The sequence below is a fragment of the Canis lupus genome, chromosome 12 (assembly GCF_003254725.2).
Source record: "Canis lupus dingo isolate Sandy chromosome 12, ASM325472v2, whole genome shotgun sequence".
In the NCBI taxonomy this organism is placed as follows: Eukaryota; Metazoa; Chordata; class Mammalia; order Carnivora; family Canidae; genus Canis; species Canis lupus.
Window position 1 is genome coordinate 68,925,693 of NC_064254.1, and position 23,359 is coordinate 68,949,051.

The 23,359-nt window shown below is 42.4% G+C and overlaps 1 protein-coding gene across 3 annotated transcripts in view; it reads right to left on the minus strand.

The window, feature by feature from the left end:
• Positions 1 to 23,359, minus strand: part of LAMA4 (laminin subunit alpha 4) — a 142,899-nt gene that overhangs the window by 97,810 nt on the left and 21,730 nt on the right. For 2 of the 3 annotated variants that reach the window (XM_049092473.1, XM_025444841.3), the window contains exon 2: positions 6,397 to 6,498. In XM_049092473.1, coding sequence (XP_048948430.1) covers positions 6,397 to 6,498 — 102 coding nt within the window. Of the gene's footprint in view, positions 1 to 6,396; positions 6,499 to 16,231; positions 16,310 to 23,359 lie in introns of those variants that run through there. The other variant, XM_049092474.1, reaches the window with a different exon arrangement.

Consider the following 23,359-nt stretch of genomic DNA (forward strand, 5'->3'; position numbering starts at 1 on the left):
CATTAATGTGTAATGGGTTTAATATTATTATTTTCAAATAAATTAACATGAAGAAACCAGAAAAACTTCCAGTTTTAAAATTTTTTAAAGATTTATTTATTTATTTTTTATTTATTTATTTATTTATTTATTTATTTATTTATTTATTTATTTATTTTAGAGAGAGTGAGAGTGAGTGAGAGAGAAAGAGAGTGGAGGAGAGAAGAGGCGCAGAGGGAGAACAGGAGGGAACCTCAAGCAGACTCTGTGCTGAGCGTGGAGACCAACTTGGAGCTCGACCTCAGGACCCTGAGATCATGACCGGAGCCAAAACCAAGAGTAGGTCACTCAACTCACTGACTACCCAGGTGCCCCACCTCCTTTTTAAAAAAAGATTTATTTACGGTTTTAAATTTCAAATGTGGTACATGTGGATGGATATAATCTCCACAAACAAAACTCTCTGGCAACTTGAATAAAATAATTCTTATGAGGGCGAGGGGGTCATGAGAAGAGACGTTTGAGCACTTCTGCTCTGTCTAGATGAGTGCTTCTTAAACTTCATTGGACATACCAATGCCCCGGGGATCTTGTGAAAATGCAGGTTCTGATTCAGGATGTCTGGGGTGGGGCCTGAGTATCGGCCTTTCTTACGAGCTCCCAGGTATCCCCAGTGCTACTGGTCTAGACTATACTTTGTGAAGCCAGGGCCTAAATAGAAACACTGTTTGCTAGTTGCTCAGCGCTGAGCCTGAGCCTGAATACCTTGCATAAAAAGACATATTTTACTGCAACAAAGAGTGACCCAAAGTCACATAAATTATAAAATTAAAGGTTTTTGCATTTGTCAGTTTGTTATACTAATTCATTCATTCATGTAACAAACCGGGATTCAGCTGATATCATGACAGACGATGAGCCATGACTGCTATTAAAATAAAGAAGATCAAAAAATAAAATAAAATAAAGAAGATCAGATTCATTTATGTGTCATTTTGTCATTATGTGTCATTTTATGAAAAAGATCTGGTTCTTGCCTTTGAGTAATCACAAGCTTGTGAAGGAGACAGAGAGGCAAACAAACAATAAAATAGTGTGCTGGGCTCTGGCTGAGGTATGCATAAAGTATGCACCTACTATGGGACAAAGAGGAAGGAAACATCTGGCTTTTTCCAAGAAAGTTGCAGAAGATGTAATGGAGGCGATGGCATTTGACCTAGGCCTTGAAGGATAAGCAAGGAATCCCAGGTAGAGGGCAGGGGAGCAGTAATTCAGATGCAGAATGTGTACAGAGTTAGGTTTGGTGTCAGTGAGAAGCTCAGTGGGGTGGGCCTAGAAAGTCCTGGAAGATTTTAGAAAGGCGAACGCCTTGATTAGGTTGAAAGATGCCTCCTTTGCTGATAAGGAAGACAGATTAGGGGAAAGTCTGGAGCAGGGCATGAGTCATTGGAGAGTCATGGCTGTGGTCTGGGAGAGATGCTGTGGATGTGAACTAGGCAGTGGGGTGGCAGAGAAGAGAAGAGGCTGTCTCCCCCAAACCTGCCCACCCCCCACCCCAGGGGGGTTGAATGTTGGGGAAGAGGAAACGGAAACTGATGAAGCATCTGGGACATCTTAGCATGGCGGTTTGGCAGAATGATGCTGCCATTAATTGAGATGGGGAATAAAGAAGAGGAACACGGTTAGGGTTGGAAGAAGAAACATAAATGACCAATAGGGAACTTATTTACATTTGGTTCCTATAATCTTCTTCTGTGCCTGGGCACAAAGCAACAGAGGACTCTAAATTCTCTGGACATAACAATTTTCTGACTTTGTTTCAAAACTCCAGTTAGCATGGAACCCAATCCATCACCATTTGCGAAATTTTGGGGTTTTCCAAGTTTGCAATATACTGGAAAATTATCAAAATTTTGATGTAAGATTTATGCACTTGATCTCGATACCAACTTTATGGTTGCAAGTAAAACAGGAAAAAGAAGTCTCTATAACTCGTTTTTTTCCTTGTTATGGGACATCTAATCAATGTGCTGGTTTATTAATCACACATATTTAGTTTTACAGGAACTTGCATTAGTTGATTTCTGTCTCACACACATAATAAAGGAGAATTTTAAAAGCATGAGAAAAAGACTAGTGTCTGCAGAAATTAGAGATGTAATATCTTTGCTTTCCTGAATGAAGTTTTAATTAGGCTTTGAGAATAATAAAAAATTCATTAGCTTTCAATATACAGGATTACTCCATTATGCTCAGGGCGGGGTAGAAGTCCATTTGAATATCAATATCTTTTTAATTATAAAACTATTACTGGCAGTTGTAGAGGATTTGGGGAGGCATACTGTAAAGTGAGAAGAAAAAAAATAAAAATCCATGTTTCCAGCAGCCAGATAACAGCTTGATGGGCATCTCTTTAGATTTCAGTAATATTTTTGCCGTTCTTTTTTTTTTTAATTTCTTTTTTTTTTTATTTTTGCCGTTCTTTTAGTGGTTTTAAATCTGAATATTCTCATTCAGATTTAGAAAAAATTTTCCTCCAATGCTGGCACAGACCCTAATATCTTTTTTTTTTTTTTTAAAGATTTTATTTATTTATTTGAGAGAGAGAGAGCAAATGGGCAGGGGCAAAGGGAGAGGGTAAAGCTGACTCTCCGCTGAGCAGAGAGCCCACCATGGGGCTGATCCCAGGACACCGGCATCATGACCTAAGCCCAAGGCAGACCCTTAGCTGACTGAGGCACCCAGGTGCCCTGACCCTGAAATTTTAATTTTTCATTTGATTGTCATTGAGCAGATAGGGGTTTCTGCATGTGCTTCTAAAGCTCCATGGTCCTCACACCTTGAGCTTTACTACATCGGTCAAGTCCAGAAGCACTTTCAAGTAGGTGCTTCAGTTTCTACAGCCCTGGAACCCAATACAATGGAAGCCACTTAACCTGGAGGCTAGAATAGTGCTGGCACATAAGTGGAGTTAAAAAAAACAACAACAAAAAAGAGCTTATTTGTTAAATGGTTAGATGAAATCAATAGACCAACCAATCCTTAATCTAAAGGAACCTGAGGAGCCCTGTTTCTGTAGTAAATTTCAAGTTAGATTATCTCCACTCTAGTTCTGGTCAGCGGGCTCCTGGCTTTCTTCTAATGATGAGAAGATTCTTTAGATGGGAACTGGCCTAAGTCAAGGCCTCTTCTTAATTCTCTGTATCTAACCTATAGACTTGGGATAAATATAGGTTCCAGCAGCGCCCTGGTGGCTCAGTGGTTGAGCATCTGCCTTTGCCTCAGGTCATGATCCCGGAGTCCTGGGATCCAGTCCAGCATCAGGCTCCCCACGGAACCAGGCATTCCTACCACCAGCCCTCTATCTGCTTCTACCTGTTTGCTCCCCTAATTTCTTTCTCATGCCTCCTTCTGGAGCTTGCCTAGAAAGTCAGCCATGTCCGCTGGAGTTGCCTGTTGGGGCCCTGTCTGGCTGACTCAGTCAGCTGAGAACCCTTCCCAGAGCATTCTAATTCTGGTAAGATGCAAGGTAGCATTTTGGAAACATCCAGGACATGTTGAATTTCATTCACGAAGCCACTTTTCACTTAGCCAGTTTTCTGCACTTGAAGAGTAAGCATCCCTCTTATGAAGACATCTCTAAGCTTCCTTGTTATGTCTACAATGGTAGCATAAGCTTGTCTACTCTACATTTTATTATCAAATGGCTTAGTTCCTTAAAAATCAGTCTAAAATATCAGGTCAAATTGAAATTGGACATTGGAATCGAAGAATTAAAAACAACTGGGGGAAGGCAAGATGGAGGGAGCCATTGTAAGCCTTCAAAAATAAAAATAAAATGAAAATGAAATAAAAGAAAGCCTTTTATTTGGGGCTGTGTATATTAGATGGGAGAAATGAGTGAGGCAAGCAAACAGTAAGAACTGATTCAAACTCAGGTCCAAAAAAAAAAAAAAAAACCTCAGGTCCAGAATTGGCCACAAGGAAGTGTTTCTCAGAGCCACTGCTTCTTCTTTGGAACCCCTGAGAAGTGGGTGAGCTGGATGGTGGAGCTATAGGGCAGGAGCTGATAACTGGCCCTGCTCCACTAAGAGGCCAGAATACGGATGCCAAAGGAAACAGGAAAATCTGAGTTTGAGTCCAGTGGGACTCCATTGGCAATATATTTACCACCTTTTAATTTTTTTACTTTTTTTTAAAAGATTTTATTTATTTATTCATAAGAGACACACAGAGAGAGGTGGAGACACAGGCAGAGGGAGGAAAAGTGGGGTACATGCAGGGAGCTCGACGTGGAACTCGATCCCGGGTCTCCAGGATCACGCCCTGAGCAGGATCACGCCTGAGGCAGATGCTCAACCGCTGAGCCACCCAGGTGCCCCTATATTTTACCATCCTAAGTGACAAAATATTCTTCCTATATTGGCAAGCCTCTCTGTTCACTACTAACATTTAATTAAATACGAGCATCCCTTTTTTGTCTTTCTAAATTAAATTTATAACAATATACATATATATATATATTTAGCTCTGGGGGCATATAATTATGGGTGATTTCACTCTGAATTTCATGTACAGCATATAGCTGTATTGTTTTGTTTGGTTGTTTTTTACATTGGGCACCTATTACTTCACTCAGAGAAACAAGCCATTTCCCTTTGGGTAGAATTGGTGGGGGGGGGGCTCACCATCAGGATGAGTAGGATGGCTATTTCTTTTTAAAATAGTTCTGTCTTGGAACAAAGTAATTGCAGGAAGATTGGCAGCTTCCTTGAACGGATATATAAGAGTTTACACCCCAGTCCATTTCCAAACTTTTATTAGACCTTTGTATGCCCGGGAGCTGTGAAGGAATGTGATGACTGTCTGGCTCAGAGCTCATGTCTAGCTCAGAGATAAAACCATGACAGTTCCTCTTCTGACAAGTAGGCTTTGTCACAGCTCTTCGCAGGAGGGACTTAGCAGGAGGGACTTTTTGCCCCTGTATTTCAGCCTTCCATCTTACTGGCCTCCTGACGGCCGCTGATGGGCCTGCCAGTCCCTATTGTCTTCTACTTTAATAAACCAGATGACAAAGAGTCTTTAGTTGGTCAAGTTATCGGAGATGTACATTATTAGTCCAAGTGCATCCATGGGATCTTCTTTTCAAATGTCAGTGGGATTAAAATAACAGGAAACCGGAGATGGAAGCTTTAGAAAGGGGCAGGCTTTGGCAGCTGCGGGTGCCTACGCGGCTAGAGGACATCCTGGATGTGACGGTTATTTAAGAAGATGGGGGAAGGGGGAGACGGACCCCCCAGGACTAAACAAATACTACAGAGAGATGGCAGCGTCCAGTGTTTGCCACCACACTCACCCTCCCTGGGTTCAGAGTAGATGAAATGTTCTAATTGGCATCTCAGTGTAGTGCCTTCACAACGGGCCAAACAGCCTCCATGTGCACACCTCGGAGACCAACTTCTAATCAAAATGATCGGCTTAATAGGGATAATTATACTAATTTTGAGGTAAATAGGGTGTATTTAATTAAGAATTCTTGTAGTTTATGCAAAAATACTCTTGCAGTTTTGGAAAGCCTCTTCTGCCTCTCGGGACCTTGAAGAATCTAATTTTCCTGCCATGTGGTCTAGCTCATGAAGGAAAATGCCATCTTAGGGCAAACGTCTGTTAAAAACGCCTCCTAGGACTTCTACGAAAGCCATTTCTGGTAAATATCTCAATAGCCATTTTCAAGAAGCTGTCCCTTCAGTGAACACGGGAAAGGCGTAGCAAGCACCTTTTGCTAGGAGGCCTCTCAGTCACCTCCCCAAGTCCCTGTGATACGTCACAGAAGAACAGTTTGTTGGGGAATTCGTCCCACTTAAGGGGGAAACAATGTCTTCTGGGGGCTGAAGCACAGAATTACAGAATTACAAAGACCACAAGGCCAGAGCTTTCATTTTTATTAGCTACTCTGTTCAAACCCCCACCCCCGTTTTTAAAAATTTTGATCTCTCGACCTGACTATCTTAGGTTGTAAAATAGGCTATGAAACAACTGTTTTATTCTCCTGGTTTATGTGGCGTGAAGCCAAACATATGGCAAACTATAGTATCACAGAGGCATTTGGGTGGATGATTTCCTCCTTCGTGTACTGTTTCCAATCCCTCCACCATGGGCCAGTGGGAGGAAACCAGCTGCCAAGGGCAGTAGGTCAGTCACCTCCAGGAGCCCACGGGGTCATACCTATGCCTTGACGGCCACTTACAATCACCAGTAGTTTCTATGACGCGTTTCAAAGGACAAGGTGAAGGGCAAGAAGAGAGCTTGACTAACTCTTTCCTGGGGCGCTCAAACGTGCGGGAAGACTATCTGATCCCCGCTGAAGATGAAGAAGCCCAGTGAAGTAAAGACAAAGTGACAGGTGCCCCGACCTACCACACAGAATCCAGAGCCATCCAAGCACTCGTCAGAGTTCCCGTTGCAGACACAGGGCATACATTCTCCTGACTGGGCGAGAAAGAATCCAGCACCACATTTCTGAAACAGACACAACAGAAACATTTCCTTTAATGAAAAGCCTTCTTTTGGTCAATATTTTCTGAGGAGCATAAGAAGAGATGGCTATTAAGCTACGTACATATTTCCTTACAAAATGTACTCAAATGAATTCTTTATACTGCTGTTCAGTGAGGTATATTTAATTTTTTTTAGTTATATCCCCCCCCCTTTTTTAATTTTTTTGACTTTTCAGGGGAATGGGAACATTTTAACACTGTCTTAATATTGTAAGGAAGGATAAACAGATTTTCGGTAACAGTAAAGGAGAAAGAAGTGTTGTTTTCTAACCAAACCAAACCAAACCAAACCACATCACGAAATAAAGACCTATGGTTTCAGAAATTACTGGCTGTAACATAACAACTTAGAGATGTGTCTTTCATGCTTGGGCTCTTAAAAGATTCTTTCTCTTCAGATCCTAAAATTTTAAAGGGAGGAGTAGAGACGTTAATGAGCTCTCATACTTGTCAGGTCCTGAGTGGGTGCTGTCCAAATATTTCATTTATCCTCATAGCTCTGTGAGGAGCACACTATTTTCCTTCATGCTAGCCGTGAAATCATCAGACCCAGAGGTACTAAGTGGTTGTGGTGATGTCAAACCATCTTGCGACGCACCAGTCAACCTGCACAATGATGAATTGCCCTCCACCCCCGCCAATGTCACTCATGCTTCAGTTGAGAAACTTTGCGAGATTGTTCCTGATTTATGTGCTTGGAGTTGTGAATACGTATTTTATGTCTCTTCAGAATGTCTTAAGGATGCAAGGCAGCAATGGCGTTAGAGACCTGGAAGTCCACTCCCTGCCCACCAGACAGATTCACTTCTAAGGAATTCCAGACAGATAAGAATCTGGGTTGTTTCCACAAACTTACAGAGTAGGAGATTTCACATCACCCCCCCGCCCCCACCACCACCATTTCATCGACTCATTGTACTTTGTATTATCTTAGCCACCAGGAAATTTTTCATTATATCTGGCTGAAGTCCCTCTGACTGCTAACAAACCCCATTTCCTCTTGCTTTTTTCTCCGTAAAGAAAGAACCACTAGACACTATTCACGGTATAAAAACACCACCAGTTTGGGCCCGAAAACTAAAATCTAATATATTCAACTGGGAGGAAGTTTAATAGAGAATCATGACATTTGTCCATGAAGAAAAGGTGAAGAACTTCCATCTTTCTAAGTGAGAAAAAAGTAAGGCTGAGAGGGAACCGGATTATGTTTATCATGGAGAGTTTGTGGTTGATAGGAAGCCTTTTTCTCAATTTCCACTAGGGAACAATGGAGAGGGAAAGTGCTAAAACTACAGCAGGAAGTATTTAATTCAGACCATCTAAGTTCATGTGTTTTTGAGTTTTGTTTCAAACTATAAAAAATACCTATTTGGGGCACCTGGCTGCCTCAGTCAGTTGAGCAGGCAACTCTTGATCTCGGGATTGTCAGTTTGAGGCCCACATTGGGTATAGAGACTACTTAAAAATAAAATCTTAAAAAAAAGTACATGTTTTAATGGTGATGCAGTACACAGATGTAATATATATATATATGTAAATACTTAAAGATATACAGGTATATCAGAAAAAGATACACAAAGCAATAATTAACCTATGTGCCGTATAGCTTAAACTTCTCTATTTTATTTAAAAACGTATTCTTGTTATAAGACATAAGTTTGATGACCCATCCTGCAGTTTGACATGAAGAGGGTTTTAATTATCAGAGGAATGGATACAAATAGCGAGAGGCCTGGTATTAATGATCTCAGTAGCCTCCAAAACAGCGATTTCTGAGCTTTCTAATTGGCCAATGCATGGACATGTGGGGGAGTCTCTTATTCAGGAATTCTGACAGTGAGGCCAAAAAAATCTGTATTTTTTATAAAATAAATATTGCATTTTAAAAAGTATTTATTTAAATTAATCAATCCCCCACCACCACCCCCGGCTTTATTGAAATAATAATTGATATTTAGCATTGGGTAAGTTTAAGGTGTACAACATGTTGATTTTGATGCATGTATATATTGCAAAATGATTACCAGCATAGCTTTAGCTAACATCTCCATCATGTCACATAATTACCATTTGTTTTTTGTGATGAGGACATTTAACGTTTACTCTCTCAGCAGCTCTCAGGTAAATAATACAGTATTATTGACTATAATCATTGGACTGTACATTAGATGTCCAGAACTTGTTAATCTCATAATTGGAAGCTTGTACTCTTTGACCAACCTGTCTCCATTTCCCCTACTCCTCAGCCTCTGTGACCACCATTCTGGTGTCTGTTTCTGTGAGACCCACTGAGTGGGGCAGAGACTGGAGGTGTATTAGGAGGATAAAAGCATGCTGGTGGTGGCAAGGAGTCTAGAAGTGATGCCTGGAAACAGAACATAGGAAGATCTACACGTATCATCAACCAGAGGACCTTCCTCTGGCCCAAGGTATCAAATTTCGGTAATGGTAGTCTAAACTGGTATCAGTTCAAGTCTTTCAGGTATTTCTGCAGCTCTTTCTTCTGAAGAAGACAAAAAATGAAGATGCAAAGCAAATAACATGCATCATTTTGAATATGACAGTAGTTAATCCCTTATGTCTTGAGGACCTAGCTAAATCAAGAGATTCATTAAAAAAAAAATTGCACAACATAGAAAAAAACCCAAATAACAATATAAAAACATTTGGTAAATTCTGTATTTTAGAATAGCTTTAGATTTATGGAAAGGTTGCAAGGATCTATTTTTGTTTTTTATTTTTCTTTTTAAAAGTCCCCTGAAGATTCCAATGTGTGATCAGGTTTGGAAGGATTGCTCTAAAGCATCTCTCACAGTGCCTTGTACATGTTAATTGCTCAGAGAATGCTTGTGATTTAAACGGTTTGGACCAGGATAGGAAATCTGAAGCATATGTGCTGTTGGAAACCAATGGTTTATGCTGCTAATATACCCACTGCACCCTACTAGGGCTGGATTTGGTCTGCAATCTTTCTCAACACAGTCCAGGCAGCCACTGCCTAGGGTGGACTGTGCTAAATGAAATCTTTATGCTATGCCAAGTTCAGGAAGTGACTTCACCCAGAGAGCCTGTTATTATCCACTTATCCACTCCCCAGGCGAAGGCTCTGACCTTGTGTGAAATTGACTTGGCTCCGGTCTCTTAAACTGTGGGAGATGGGGAGAAAAAGGGAGGCAGGGGAAGGGTCATGTGGAGCAGTCACTTGGCCCCCTTCGAGAGGGTTAGGTGAGGCGGAAACCCAGCCAACTTCTTTCCTGCTAGGCTTTGTACACCTGAAAGATTATATTCTCTAATTCATCTATCCAGAGAGGGGGCACCATTTTTAAGTTTGTGTAAAGGCACCATATAGGCTAATGGAAACCCTGGGCCTGGGGAGTTCCTGTTGCCACCACTACACGTACTGGCTACCTTGGACCATTTATGTTGTAGAGACTTAGAGGATTTCTTGGAATGGTAAATTCTTAAGTGGTTCAAGAGAAGTTTGAGTATCTTCAAGGAAGAGCCATATAATGCTGTTCCTTTCATGTGGAAATGTCTATCACGGCGCCAGAAAGTTCTGTTAATTTTTACTAAGTCTCTTCTTGAAATTCTGTAGGAACTGGCAAAATTGACCTTTGTTATAATATTGAAAGGTAGATAATTTTAAGAATGAAAGCAGACTCATTTTTAGTTTTGTTCCTGGTTAGTAATCTCTTGGCTTGGTGATTCCAAGACTTGTATTATTTAGAGAATTTGAAAGCTGAGTGGTCTTCCACAGAGAAAATAAAGGTCTGCCTGACTTCTTTTGAAATATTCTCTAGAATTTATTAAAAGAAGATGGTGTTTATGTTTATATGTGTCTCTGTCAGCGAGAGAAGTCTCACAATCAATTTTTAGATGCCACACTGACCACTTTTACCCGTATGAGAAGACCTGACCTATAGCATACAACTGTATAAACATGTGAGTGGCTGAACAGAGAGCATTCAGAAGACTTAAACTGCCTGGGATGGTGGCCAGGCTTCAAAAATTAATAATAATAACAAGGATAATGATGGTAATAATGAAGAGAATTATAACATAGCTATTATTATTGAGGGCCTATGTACCAAGCAGCATGATGAGTGCTTCATTCACATTATGGGATTTGCTCTTGGTAATAACTCTGTGCATTAGGTATCAGTATCTGTATTTTGGAAATGAACAAACCAAGGGTCAGAGGAGATAAAAAAAAAAGTGTATCTAGTGTCACACAACTTTATAAAGAGTTCAGATTCATCTAGATCTTTTCTTTCTCTATTATAGCATGCTGTTTCTCATAAAAAAAGAGACAGGAAGAAAGAAAGAAAGAAAGAAAGAAAGAAAGAAAGAAAGAAAGAAAGAAAGAAAGAAAGAAAGAAAGAAGAAGAAAGAAAGAAAGAAAGAAAGAAAGAAAGAAAGAAAGAAAAAAGAAAGAAAGAAATTGATTTAATTGAAACTTTAGTTAATTGAACATAAATATTGACCCCGTTTAAGTAACTGCGTTGGTCTTGTTGTATCCTTCTCTCATTTTACCCCACAGTAGCCCTATAAGGGAAGAGCTGTCACCTACAATTTATAGATCAGTCTTTGTAGCTTACAGGATTTGGTATGCAAACCATTAACACAGATGAGAAATGGTGGACCTAGGATTTAGATCCTTTGACTTCTGGGTGTGAGCTCTTAACCATTTGGTGTACCACTAATATGTATTAATTCAACCCCTTTTGTTGGACATTTAGGTTATTTCCAAAATTTTCCTGCTACAAACAGTCCAAAGCTGGCTGAAATGAATAAAGATGTAAAATCATTCCTTTAAACTCCAGAAAAAAATTATTAAAAAATTTATGCATGCTTAAAATAAATAGCTATTAATATATGAAAACCATTGAATGGGAATATCTACTCTTTAAAAATCTATTACAGCCCAATTATCTATTTTCCTTAAACCATTTGTAGACTTTTTACAGCTCTCCATTATTAGCTACTATATTATTACAGCTTGCCTCTTGCTTAAACACTGATTGGATTAATAACATTTACTTCTGCCTTCAAAGAATAAAAGTGGAGATTGCCATTTACTTATTTACTTACTTTGTTATCATTAGTATGATGTCTTTATTGAGTAAACATCAATATGGGTGTACTTGACTAATTTTACATTTATAGAAATTAGAATTAGATGGAACTTTAGGAGGAAATTGCTATGGTATACCCACATGCCACTTATATTTAGAGGAACAGTAGTGACAGTATATGTTGATATCATTGCAGAAGGCATGAATTCTAGAGGTCCATCATATTATCACAATATTAATTATTTCATAAGATAATATTATAGCAAAGTGAGATTTCCTTCCTTCCTTCCTTCCTTCCTTCCTTCCTTCCTTCCTTCCTTCCTTTTTCTTTCTTTTCTTTTCTTTTCTTTTCTTTTCTTTTCTTTTCTTTTCTTTTCTTTTCTTTTCTTTTCTTTCTTTCTTTCTTTCTTTCTTTCTTTCTTTCTTTCTTTCTTTCTTTCTCTTTCCTTTCTTTCTTTTTAAAAATTTTATTTATTCACAAGAGACACACACACAGAGAGAGAGAGAGAGAGAGAGGCAGAGACACAGCAGACGGAGAAGCAGGCTCCATGCAGGGAACCTGCACCCCAGGATCATGCCCTGGCCAAAGGCGGCGCTAAACTGCTGAGCCACCCACCTAGTGAGATTGTTTCTTAACAAAGAAGGTAACATTTATACAGTTTTTGATAGTTTTTTCCCTCATATGAAAAAGTCCCTTGAGAATAGTGACTTTAACTAACAATATTGTCATCATACAGAACATATTTTGAATTTTCTTAAGATTCTGAAATCATGCTTTTTTTGAGGTACAGTCCAGTCTGCATCCCTTGGGCATAGTAAACGCAAGCTAAGTAATACCATTTTAGGTTAAAAATGTTCACAAAAGTCTCACTGGGCTCTCCAAATACTGTCACAGAGGAGCTAATTAATTGACCCGAAGTCACGATTTCTGCATAGATATTGAATCTCTGGAACCTTTCTTTCAGAATTTCTGTTGAAATGCCTGATTGACTAAACAATTTAAATGCTCGAATAGCATTCTCTAGGAATCTGAGGTCCCCAACCACTCATTAAAACAAACCACGGCAAAAATTGATCAAACTTAGGGAGTCTGAAGTTGTCACATGAGGCTTGTAAGACCTATCTTGAGATCTCTCTGAGAGAATCAGACCCTAATCTCCAGCTCCAACAAATGACTACAAATTAATTATAATAAAAGTCCATTGCAAAAAGCAGATTCTACAGACCTGTGCCTATTCTAATATGATTTGACCTATAGGGCACCTGGGTGACTCAGCGGTTGAGCATCTCCCTTCCTCTCAGGGAGTGATCCTGGGGTCCCGGGATCAAGTGCCCCATCGGGCTCCCTGCATGGAGCCTGCTTCTCCCTCTGCCTGTGTCTCTGCCTTTCTCTGTGTGTGTCTTTCATGAATAAAAATAAAATCTTTGAAAGAAAAAAAAAATATTTGACCTGTCATACAGTGGTCCCCCCTTATCTGTGGTGATACCTTCCAGGACCCCCAGTGGATGCCTGAAATTGAAGATAGTACTGAAGCCTATGCACACTATGCTTTTTCCTATACATACATACCCATGATAAATTTAATTTATAAATTAAGCACAGTAAGAGATTAACCACAAAAACTAATAATCAATTAGAACAATGATAACAACATATTATAATAAAAGTTATGTGAATGTGATCTCTCTCGAAATTTCCTGGGTCTCCAGGACCGTGCCCCGGGCCAAAAGCAGGCGCCAAACTGCCGAGCCACCCAGGGATCCCCTCAAAATATTTTATTGTACTATATTCACGTGTCTTCTTTTGTGATGATGTGAGATGAAAAAAATGCCTGTGTGATGAGATGCAGTGCGGTGAATGACATGGGCATTGTGACTTAGTGTTTAGGCTGCTACTGACTTTTTTTTGTTTGTTTTAAAGATTTTATTTATTTATTCATGAGAGGCACATCTTGCTTTCGGAATTAGACTTCTAGAATTTTGATCCACCAGTTTTTGCTTTAATTTACTGAGTCTTGATGTGGAAGGCATTTAAAAACAAACAAACAAACAAACAAAAAGAAAAACTCACCCCAAACCAAAATTCTCTGAATTCATTCACTTGTGTCCAGAGTCATTGCTCCCTTCCAAATTAATTAATATTCTTTAAATTTAACAGCCCACATCCAATCCTCTTTCTGCTTAGGCTTTAGTATGTATATAATGAGTCCACTTTTCTTCTTGTTTCCAGGCAACAAGGATTTTAGCTCTAGTTTCAGTGAATTCTTTTTTTTTTTTTTTTTTTTTTTAGTGAATAATAAAAGTCACGTTAAGATTGAATATTGTGCTCACTTAGGAGCTACAGCTTGTGCCCTTCCTCGGAGTCTCTGGTCCTTGCGCAATGCTGACTTCCGTCTGCTTAAAACTTGGGCAGACTTAAGAGTCAGTACTCAGAGGCCTTTTAATAGGGACCAATAATTCAATTGAATGTATTCGGAAAGATCAATTTAGCCTTGGCTAGGGAAGAGTGACTTCTGAGAACATATGAATTGATTACATGGGCAGGCAGGCATCTCACAGGCCCTTTTTTCGGTGTCCATAAAAATAAAAGATAAAGTATCTGGGACGGAAAGCAGTCCTGAATTAAGCTATTGATAATTTTTGGCTCTATATATCTTCACGGAGGGCTTGCCATGCCCTGTTGGTTCACATATAAAACCATCTCCAAGTGCCAAGATAAGTTAAAGGCGTTAGGCAACGCATTACAGTTAGCAAGAAGTTGACTCTTTGATTGATTTTACGAATGTGGACAGAATTATCCATGTCTCCTCCCTTGGGTCTCTTTAAAGTTCTAGTTTGCGTAATTGAAATTCCCCACATTTCAATAGGTGAAGTTAATTTTTAGATTTTTGACAGTGATTTCACCATAGCTTGATTAGGAAAGTGGTTTCAACATTCTTCTGAGGTTTATCCAGTCCAAAGGCATTTCTTCTTCTTGCTGGCCTAATAAAGTCAGGGTAGGGTGGTGGTACTAGTTTCTCCTTGTCGGCGCTTGGAGCTACCTGTGTGCCTACCTGGCCAGCCTGCCAAGCGCTCCAGCTCTCAGGGTGGTCGCCAGTGAAACAGAGACAAGGAGTTGGGTTCTGAGGCATCCTGAGAAGCCCAGAGCCATCTTGACCAGAGTTAAGCCAGGTCCCTTAATTCTGTAAAGTGGAGAGGTGTTCATCGTGGCATTGCCGTCACACTGTGCTCCCCTTAAGATCTCAAATAACTATTCCCAAGCCGTGTCCTGGCTCAAATGTCATTCGGACCCTAGACACCAAGACTCAGGCTGTGAGGAAGTACTCATCACCCTTGGCTCTCTTTAGCTGTATGACTAAAAGGATCAAACAAGAAAGTTTAGAGCCCTAAAGCCAGAATGATTTTCTTTTTGAAGTGTTGGCTTTGGGGATGATTATGTTCATTAATACTGATGAAAATTTCTTTAATTGTCTCCTTGAGAAGTTGCCTTAAATAACTTTGTGAGTTGCTCATTTGTAGCAGCGATTGCACTTATGTAACGTAATGGGGTGTTAGTGGTGCCTTTTTCCCTTTGATTTTCTTGAAAAAAAAAGTCTGCTAACATCTGGCTTTCTGCTCTGGGTCCTCGTCACTTCATCGCATGTAACTGGCTTGTTCTTTTCGCTCCCCGCCTTCCAAGCTACGGTTACACAACATAACCTTTGCCAGGTTTTTTTTTTTTTTTTTTTCTTTAATATCTCAAAACTGGCTCAGTTTAATTTACTGGTGCAAATGCCATGGACACATTTCCAAGAAAGGAAGAGCTGTGGTGTACGAGGGCTATAAGAACAAGTAGAGAGAAATGACTTCAGTTACAGGCATTTGGGGGATTTTTACGTGACTCCTTAACCACTTGGCAGGAAATCGACGTTGTGACATGACAGACATTTCTGTCATCTTCAACTGGGTTTTTATGAATAATAACAGCTAATATTTATTGGCTGACACCAGGCACTGAGTTAAGTGCTTTTTATAGACATTCCAATTTGGTCATCACCACTTAATGGCCCACAGTCTTGCAAATGTCTGACTAAATTGTCTTTTCTTTTCACCAGGAGACCATGGTGCTTAATGGTCTATGAACTTACAGTGGCTTCCCTTCAGAGCGCCCAGGGCAGGCAGGGTGACGAGCTGAGGTGCTCCATCAGTTTCTTTTGCTAATAAATGCGGCCCTTCTGTCATGAAGTACTCCTAATCCTTCAGTGCTCCCCTTCCCCTGGATCACTCAAGATGCAAAGCACAAAGGGACTCGCAGTCCTGTTTCTCTTCTGCTCTTCCTCATGGGTTTTATGCATCATGGAAGAAATACTATTGTGAATTAGTAGGAAAGGATAAATACCTCCCAAGCCTCTACTGTACCCATTTATTCTCAGTGGACAATCTTGCCTCCTCTTTCGATGAGAAAACAGAAGTCATTGGCTGGAAAATCTCTTTTTCTTCTCCTCAAAATTCATCTTGTTCTTGCCTCATTCTAATTTCCTCTGCTCATCTCAGAAGAGAGAGCACTCCTCCTATTAGAAGAGATTAGCCCTCTCTCTGTGCTCTGGGACCAGTGCCCCTGACCCTGTGCCCCAGACCCACCTGGCCTCCTTCTCTCACACACCGTCCGTCAAATGCACCCACAGGAGTGAGGAGAGGCAGAGCGCAATTAGGTCCTGGGTCCTGTGTTGGATGGGCAGTGACTTCTTCCCTGGGGCTCAGAGTCCAAGAACACCTTCCCTTTCATTCTCCTCCTCTTTTGCTCAGCCAAACTTCACGACTGAGAGAATTCAATCACACCGGCTCTGCTTTCTTCATGCCAACCCATGCCTCCACCCGTCGCCTGGCTTCTGTCTCCCTTGTGCCACCGAAGAGCTGTCAGAGGACCCAGGGCAGAGCTGATAGAGCTGTCGGGTGATGTCTCTGTGTCTTTGCGTTTCCAGTCTTACTTGTTCTCGTTCTAGTACTGAACATGGTTGAAGTTCTCTCCTTGAAATTCTCCTTTCTCTTGGTTTCCAGGATGACTCTTCCAGTTTTTCTCCTGCTTATCCTTCTCAGTAGTTCAAGGGGTGGGAGAGAGGGTGGAAGGACGCGCTGTTCTTCTTGCCCTACTGCCTCCACACTGTTGACGTTCTCCAGGATCACTCCTTACCTCTATTTTCTATCTACACACTTTGTGATGTCAACCTCTCCCACAGTTTCACCCCCTTCTGTATTCTGATGCCCCCGAGCCCCTCTGCCTATCCCTCGTCTCGCTCTCTTACGCCACACTCTTGTTTCCAAGTGCCTGTTAGACGAGCCCATCTCCAGGTCTGTAGGCACATGGAGTTGAATGTGTCCCACAGTAACCTTATTACTGTCTCTCCCTAATCTATTTTCCTTCTTATATCTCAGAGGAAGATGATGGAACATGAAAGGAAAAAGTACTGGAGTGATACTTTTAAATTTTATCAATACATCTGGCAGTAATGTGATTTTTGGAAATGCTTCCAAAAGAATGCACTCTTCAAAGATCAGAAAATGGTTTGCACGCAGAATAACATTTAAGTACCCAAGGTCTGTCTCTTCTTTTTCACAACCGCTGTGCTATCATTGTTTATCTCCACTCCATGGCTTAAATGGAGACAGATGGAGTGCCACAGAGCTTAGAGTCTCAAGTCAGAAAGGGCCTTACACAATTCTCAACGGCTATAAACTTACTTTCTAAACTAATATCTCCATCTGCACTAGGCGGACTGGAGGATGGGAAGTTCTCCGAGTTAATTTCTGTGTAGAATGCAGTGTTTACTAAAGGTTAAGTAATTGGAATGTGCTAATTTGCAGCTTACATATTTGTTATATTATTTAAACTCAACAGTAACCACAGCAACTGCGTAGAACTTAGACAACAAAAGATTTTTTAAGGGAGGAGAATTTTCTCATTGACATTGTTTAGAAATGCTGGCACTTGAGGATAATAAAAAGCAGACTGTGGTTCGGCAAGTTTTATTTTTGTTTTAAAATTCTCTCTACACGATGTGCCTCTCATTGCCTCCACCTGGCTTAGACCGTTCCCACGTCCTGCCACCCTTTGTGCGCTGTCCTTCAGAGAGTTTATACTCTGCCTCTGGGATATTTACCAAGACGACTCTTCCCTCTTGTTCCCAGTACCACTATTTAGTTCAGGATCTTGGCCTTTCTCTCCTGGATTATTTTAATGATCTACACCCTACTCTCTTGGTCATCAGACTTTCTCCCTTCCAGCTGATTCTTTATTACCAGAATTAATTTTTAAGAAGCCTTATAATACTACTTTTCTGCTTCAAAACTCCCGGTGGCTCTTCGTTCATTGCCTACATGAGTAATAAAATTCTTGAGCGTGATGTACAAGGCTCCTTTTTCATAATCCAACCCCAACCTGTCCCTTGGGGTCAATTTAAACTCTGCTCCCTCTGCTCTACTTAAACTACGTATTTCCTTCCTCTCCCAAATTTACCATTCTTTTGACCACCTTGAATTTGCATAAGAGGCTTAGGCAGGCTTTCTCCCCTCCATCACTTACGAATCCTTTTCTTAGTCCCAGACTCAGTCGCTTTTCCTCTGTGTCCCCCTGGCACTCGGCACATATCTCATTAGTGCACATGGAGCTATTAGAGTTTTTAATTTGCACTCCTGCCTCTCTGAAATGACCGTGAGCTCTTGGAGAACAGGAATCGTGTCTTGTTCATCTTTGGATCCTCATCACCTATCAGAGTCATTAGCAAATAGCAAGCAGCTTTTGAAAGTGTGTTAGTTGAAAAAAGTAGATTTGAATCTGTAAAGAATGAACCAAATGAGGGCAGATAGTGTGGGAACTGTAGAGAGCATTTTGGCAAATCTCACAAATGAAGATCTTTAATCATGAATGAATCTTTTAAATAAAATATTGAGGAACAAGAAAAGCCAGCTGCAGAACAGAAACACTACATTTATACTGCATTTAGAAACATGAAAAATAACATTATACTCTACGTTGTGTAGGGACACACACATACAAAGGAGAGTATGAGATATGAACGGGAATCTAAGAAATCGGTCATTTAAGGGGGAAAGACGGGAATGGGATCGAGGAAGGAGATATACATAGATATAGATTTATGCAATATTTTACTGCTTACGCTCTATGGAGGGCACATAAATGCTCATGAAAAAATAAAAGGAAGAAAAAAAAAATGAAAGGAAGAACAAAAGATCCCGCTTAGCCTGGCTGGATATTGGCTTTCCATGTCTAGGCCTGGTGAGGTCTCTAAAACATCATCTCTGGGAAGTGACTAATCTGGCCTTGACAATAGATTCAGATGCTTGTGTATAATTTCCCTAACTTCCTTGTTATTCACTATGTACCATGATCATTATACAAAGTTTAAAAAATAAGCATAAGAACATTCCTTTCCTAATTTGTTCTTCCTTTGTTTTTCATCTTACAGCTGGCAGCTACATCATCCCCTGGGAAAGCCTTTCACGTGTCTATACGTCTGTCTCAGTTGAAGCAGGCATCGGCTTTTAGGTTTTTCTAAAATGTTTAAAAGACTTCTTAATTTGGTTTCCACTAACTAAATTATTCCAGCAGCAAAGCTACATGTCCTATGCTACCTGGGCAGCCTGTAGTACTTTTCGAGGGCTTATTTATTCTAGTTGGGACGTTCTCATTTAAGGCAGAGGTAAAGGAGTCTCGGGATAGTGCAAAATACTCTCATTTCCCAATGCCCAAGAAACTAAAGTTTAAAATTCAAGTAGGAGAACTTGCAGCCTGCTTTTCTGTTCTAAAAGGGGAGCTGGGATCCAAATTCAGAGGACCCTAGTCTCCTCAGGGGCCACCACAGCTAGTAAGTGGGAGTCCCACCCACCTGGGGTGTTAGATGGGCAGAACATGGTGGAGTGACCCACTGGCTGGGGCCAAGCGTTGGCCTCTCCAGCTGGCTTGGCATTGGAAAGGGGAATAGGGAAAGATGGAGCAATGACTCAAACCAAAGGAAGCTGAATCGTGAAATTTAGGACGATGTTCTTAGAGTCTGCTAAAATTTTTTTGATATAGTCTCTTCTTCATTATTCCCCTACATGAAAGTCCAATAGTTTGTGAATTGAAACAGCTCATTGCAGCAGATGCTTTTGGAAAGTGTTGTCCCCAGCAGAAAGGGGAGAGAAAGAGCCATGAATCTCCAAAGAGAGCCTGTCCGCTGATGTAGTCAGTCAGTCAGTCAGTCAGTCAGTCAGTCAGGGGCCCAGCAGGAAACAGAATCCACCTCAGGGGTTCCAAGGAAGCATGGGGAAGTTAAGGCACAAGGAATGGGAACAGAAGCAATGGGAACAAAATTCTAGCACCTCTAGGGCGTGGGGAGTAAAAAACAAAGAAAAAAAGATTGTTCCACTAACCCAGGTCAGGCTGGAGCTGTGGATGAGGCACCATGAAAGCCCATGTCTTGAGACTTCAGCCCAGGAGGCAAGGCCTAAGGCAGAGAGGGACGGAGCAGAACTGCCCCCACCCCTCCTTCTCCTGTTTTGGGGTCTGGCAAGGGAGCATGGGCTCCCCAGTCTGCAAGGCTGGGCCCCTGGGGCAGAGCGAGGCGGGCAGGGCCAAGCTAGGATCTGGGGGGCGGGGGCGCAGGGGCAGAGTGTCCCCAGCCTGGGCAGCAGCAGGAGACCCCCCCCACCCCCCCGACCTGCCAGCTCTCGCGGGGCCAGTTGATGGTCCAGCAGGGGCGGGAAACGACAGTGACAGCGGGTCCCAGGCCAAGGCCTCCCTCCAAAAAACCGAGTTGTTTTTACCGAGTCTTTGAAGGCTCATTAAGGAAATGTTAATTGACCAATTAGCATGGTTTTAAGACCCTGAAACAGGAGGAAACTCAGCTTTTGTTAGAAAAGTATTAAATGTGAGAGCAGAAATTCCTGTGGCTGTGTGAATTGGGGTAAAATCAGGCCAGAACATTAGGATTATTGATATCCAGTTGCCTTTTAATCACACCTGCCTCGCGGCCCCCTCCTTGCCGTCTCTGTTGGTGGGGAGCAGTGTGCCTCCTTCCTAGGTGGCCCTGTTCCTCAGCCTTCCTCAGCCTTCCTTGCCTTCCTCAGCCTTCCTCGTCTCCCTCAGACTTCCTCAGCCTTCCTTGCCTTCCTCGCCTCCCTCAGCCTTCCTCAGCTTCCTCAGCCTTCGCCTTCCTCAGCCTTCCTCACCTTCCTCAGTCTTCCTCGCCTTCCTCAGCCTTCCTCACCTTCCTCAACCTTCCTCGCCTTCCTCAGCCTTCGCCTTCCTTAGCCTTCGCCTTCCTCAGCCTTCCTCACCTTCCTCAGCCTTCACCTTCCTCGCCTTCCTCAGCCTTCACCTTCCTCACCTTCCTCAGCCTCCCTTAGTCTTCTTCAGTCTTCCTCAGCCTTCCACGCCTTCCTCGCCTCCCTCAGCCTTCTGCTTCCTCACCTTCCTCACCTTCCTCAGCCTTCCTCACCTTCCTCAGCCTTCCTCCACCTTCCTCGCCTTCCTCAGCCTTCACCTTCCTCAGCCTTCCTCCACCTTCCTCGCCTTCCTCAGCCTTCACCTTCCTCAGCCTTCCTCCACCTTCCTCGCCTTCCTCAGCCTTCCATGCCTTCCTCAGCCTTCACCTTCCTCACCTTCTTCAGCCTCCCTCAGTCTTCTTCAGTCTTCCTCAGCCTTCCACGCCTTCCTCGCCTCCCTCAGCCTTCTGCTTCCTCACCTTCCTCACCTTCCTCAGCCTTCCTCACCTCCCTCAGCCTTCCTCACCTCCCTCATCCTTCCTCAGCCTTCCTCGCCTTCCTCAGCCTTCCTCACCTTCCTCAGCCACCGCCTCTGAGAACAGGCAAACGATGGTAACACCCATTAACTCCTCCAACATCCTGAGCTCAACTTTACATTTCATAAAAATTTAATCAGCTCTTAGGAGGGAACTATTCTTTGTTGAAGGGGAAAGGTCTTTTTCAGCTATATTTATTCTAAACATTAACGTGGCAGTGACAACAGATTTTTAAGTAGTCCCACCAGGGGCCAGAGGCAGGAAGAAGCACGGATACAAACGCCCTCTTACAAGATATATTTTTGGAATAGCTAGTAACAGCCTGAAATGAGCTAACAAATTGAATTCTATCCATCTGGGGACTGAAACTGTTCTCTCTCCGGATAGACTGCACTTGTCGCGTTTGGACCCCTTGCGTCCTAATTTATAAGAATCTGGAAAGAGTGACATTTGCCGCCCCTTCAGTTGCTGGAGCACATTTTCCAGGAAATCCAAGTGAGAGTTTGTATTCAAAGGTAGGATCCCTTTCAATAATCCATGTTGATAGGTTTGCAATCCATGACTGCAGAGAAGCAACTGTTAAACGAGGACATTAAGAGCAGTTCATAGGGAGGGGGAAGGAAGTCCCTCCAACGTGTTCTCTTTTCTTTCTTATTCTTCCAACGGTCTCCAAATTCTCCTTCTCTCCCTACATGCAGATACGTACCTCCCGGTAACCTTTCTCTAGATTTCGCACCCCCACTTGTCAGAATGTGATGCACATCTACTCTCTGGCATAGATGCATTTTAAGAAATGCACACATGTGTATGGATGATCAAGTTTCCACCGGTTGACTCTAGATCTGGCTGGCAGCCGTTCGGTTAGTATTTGTTGAGCGGGTGCATCAATTTCTCCTCCAAATACGCTTGCATTTGGGATCCCCCCAGCTTCCAGACCTCGCTGATTTATCTCCCACGGGCACCGATGTGATACACTGCCCTCCGTGCCTCGCACCAGCCATAACTCCCTACAGTCACGTCCTTCGGAGACACCCTGGAGTAGCGGAAAGCACGAGATGATCTGGCTTCCAGTTCGACCACCCAGGCTATTTAACACGAGGTCTCAGTTTCCCTTTCTGAAAAATGGATAATATTACCCCCTAGAGTAGCTGCGAGGATTAACTAATATTGTGCATTTACAGTGCAACAGAAGGGCAGGCGAGGGGTTCAATGGCTCGTAGTTTCCTCCCTTCCCTTCACACGTGCCTGTGTCACGATGGGGGGTGGCCCCGCAGGGAGCTGGAACTCTTCGGTTATGGCACACGGCTCAGCAATGACAGCCGGGGCTACCGGGTCACTGTCTTTCCTCCCCAGAACCCTTAGCTGCCCAAGAACAGAAACTGGATTTGTCTGATTTGTCACTGTGGCCTCCGGGCCTTGCACAGTAGGTGCTTCCTAAATACCTACTACATGCAAGCTGGTGTCACAGAATCACAGGGTCTGGGAGCTGCAAGGATTACCTGATTACCTTGTCGAGCCCATTTACATGTGGGGAAACTGAGACCCAGAGAAGCAAGGGACTTATCAGAAGTCGTTTGCCTAGAGTGTGTCAAGGCGACCTCAGTGCACCTTCCGCGAAGCCACACTTCTTGATGATGATGAAGAGAATCATGGTGAGAACCCCAGGGGGGCCGTGGAAGCTCGCATCTTCTGGGGCTGCAGACGGCCCACGCCGTCCTCCTCTGCCTTTCACAGGTATATCTGGAGTAAAAATCAACTCTGCTCAGGGTATCCAGATTCGTCAAGAGTCTCATTAAAGCTATTGCACGGGCACCACGTTCTTGTTTCACAGGTGAAGGCCAACATCATCAAAAGGTCTTCCTGCCACTCCCCAGGCGGGGCAGGTGAAGGGGCAGGGCTGGGCCGGGCGGGTGATGGGAGGGGATGCTTTTAAGCCTCTTTCGGGTTTGCTTTGCGTGTGGCGCTCGGT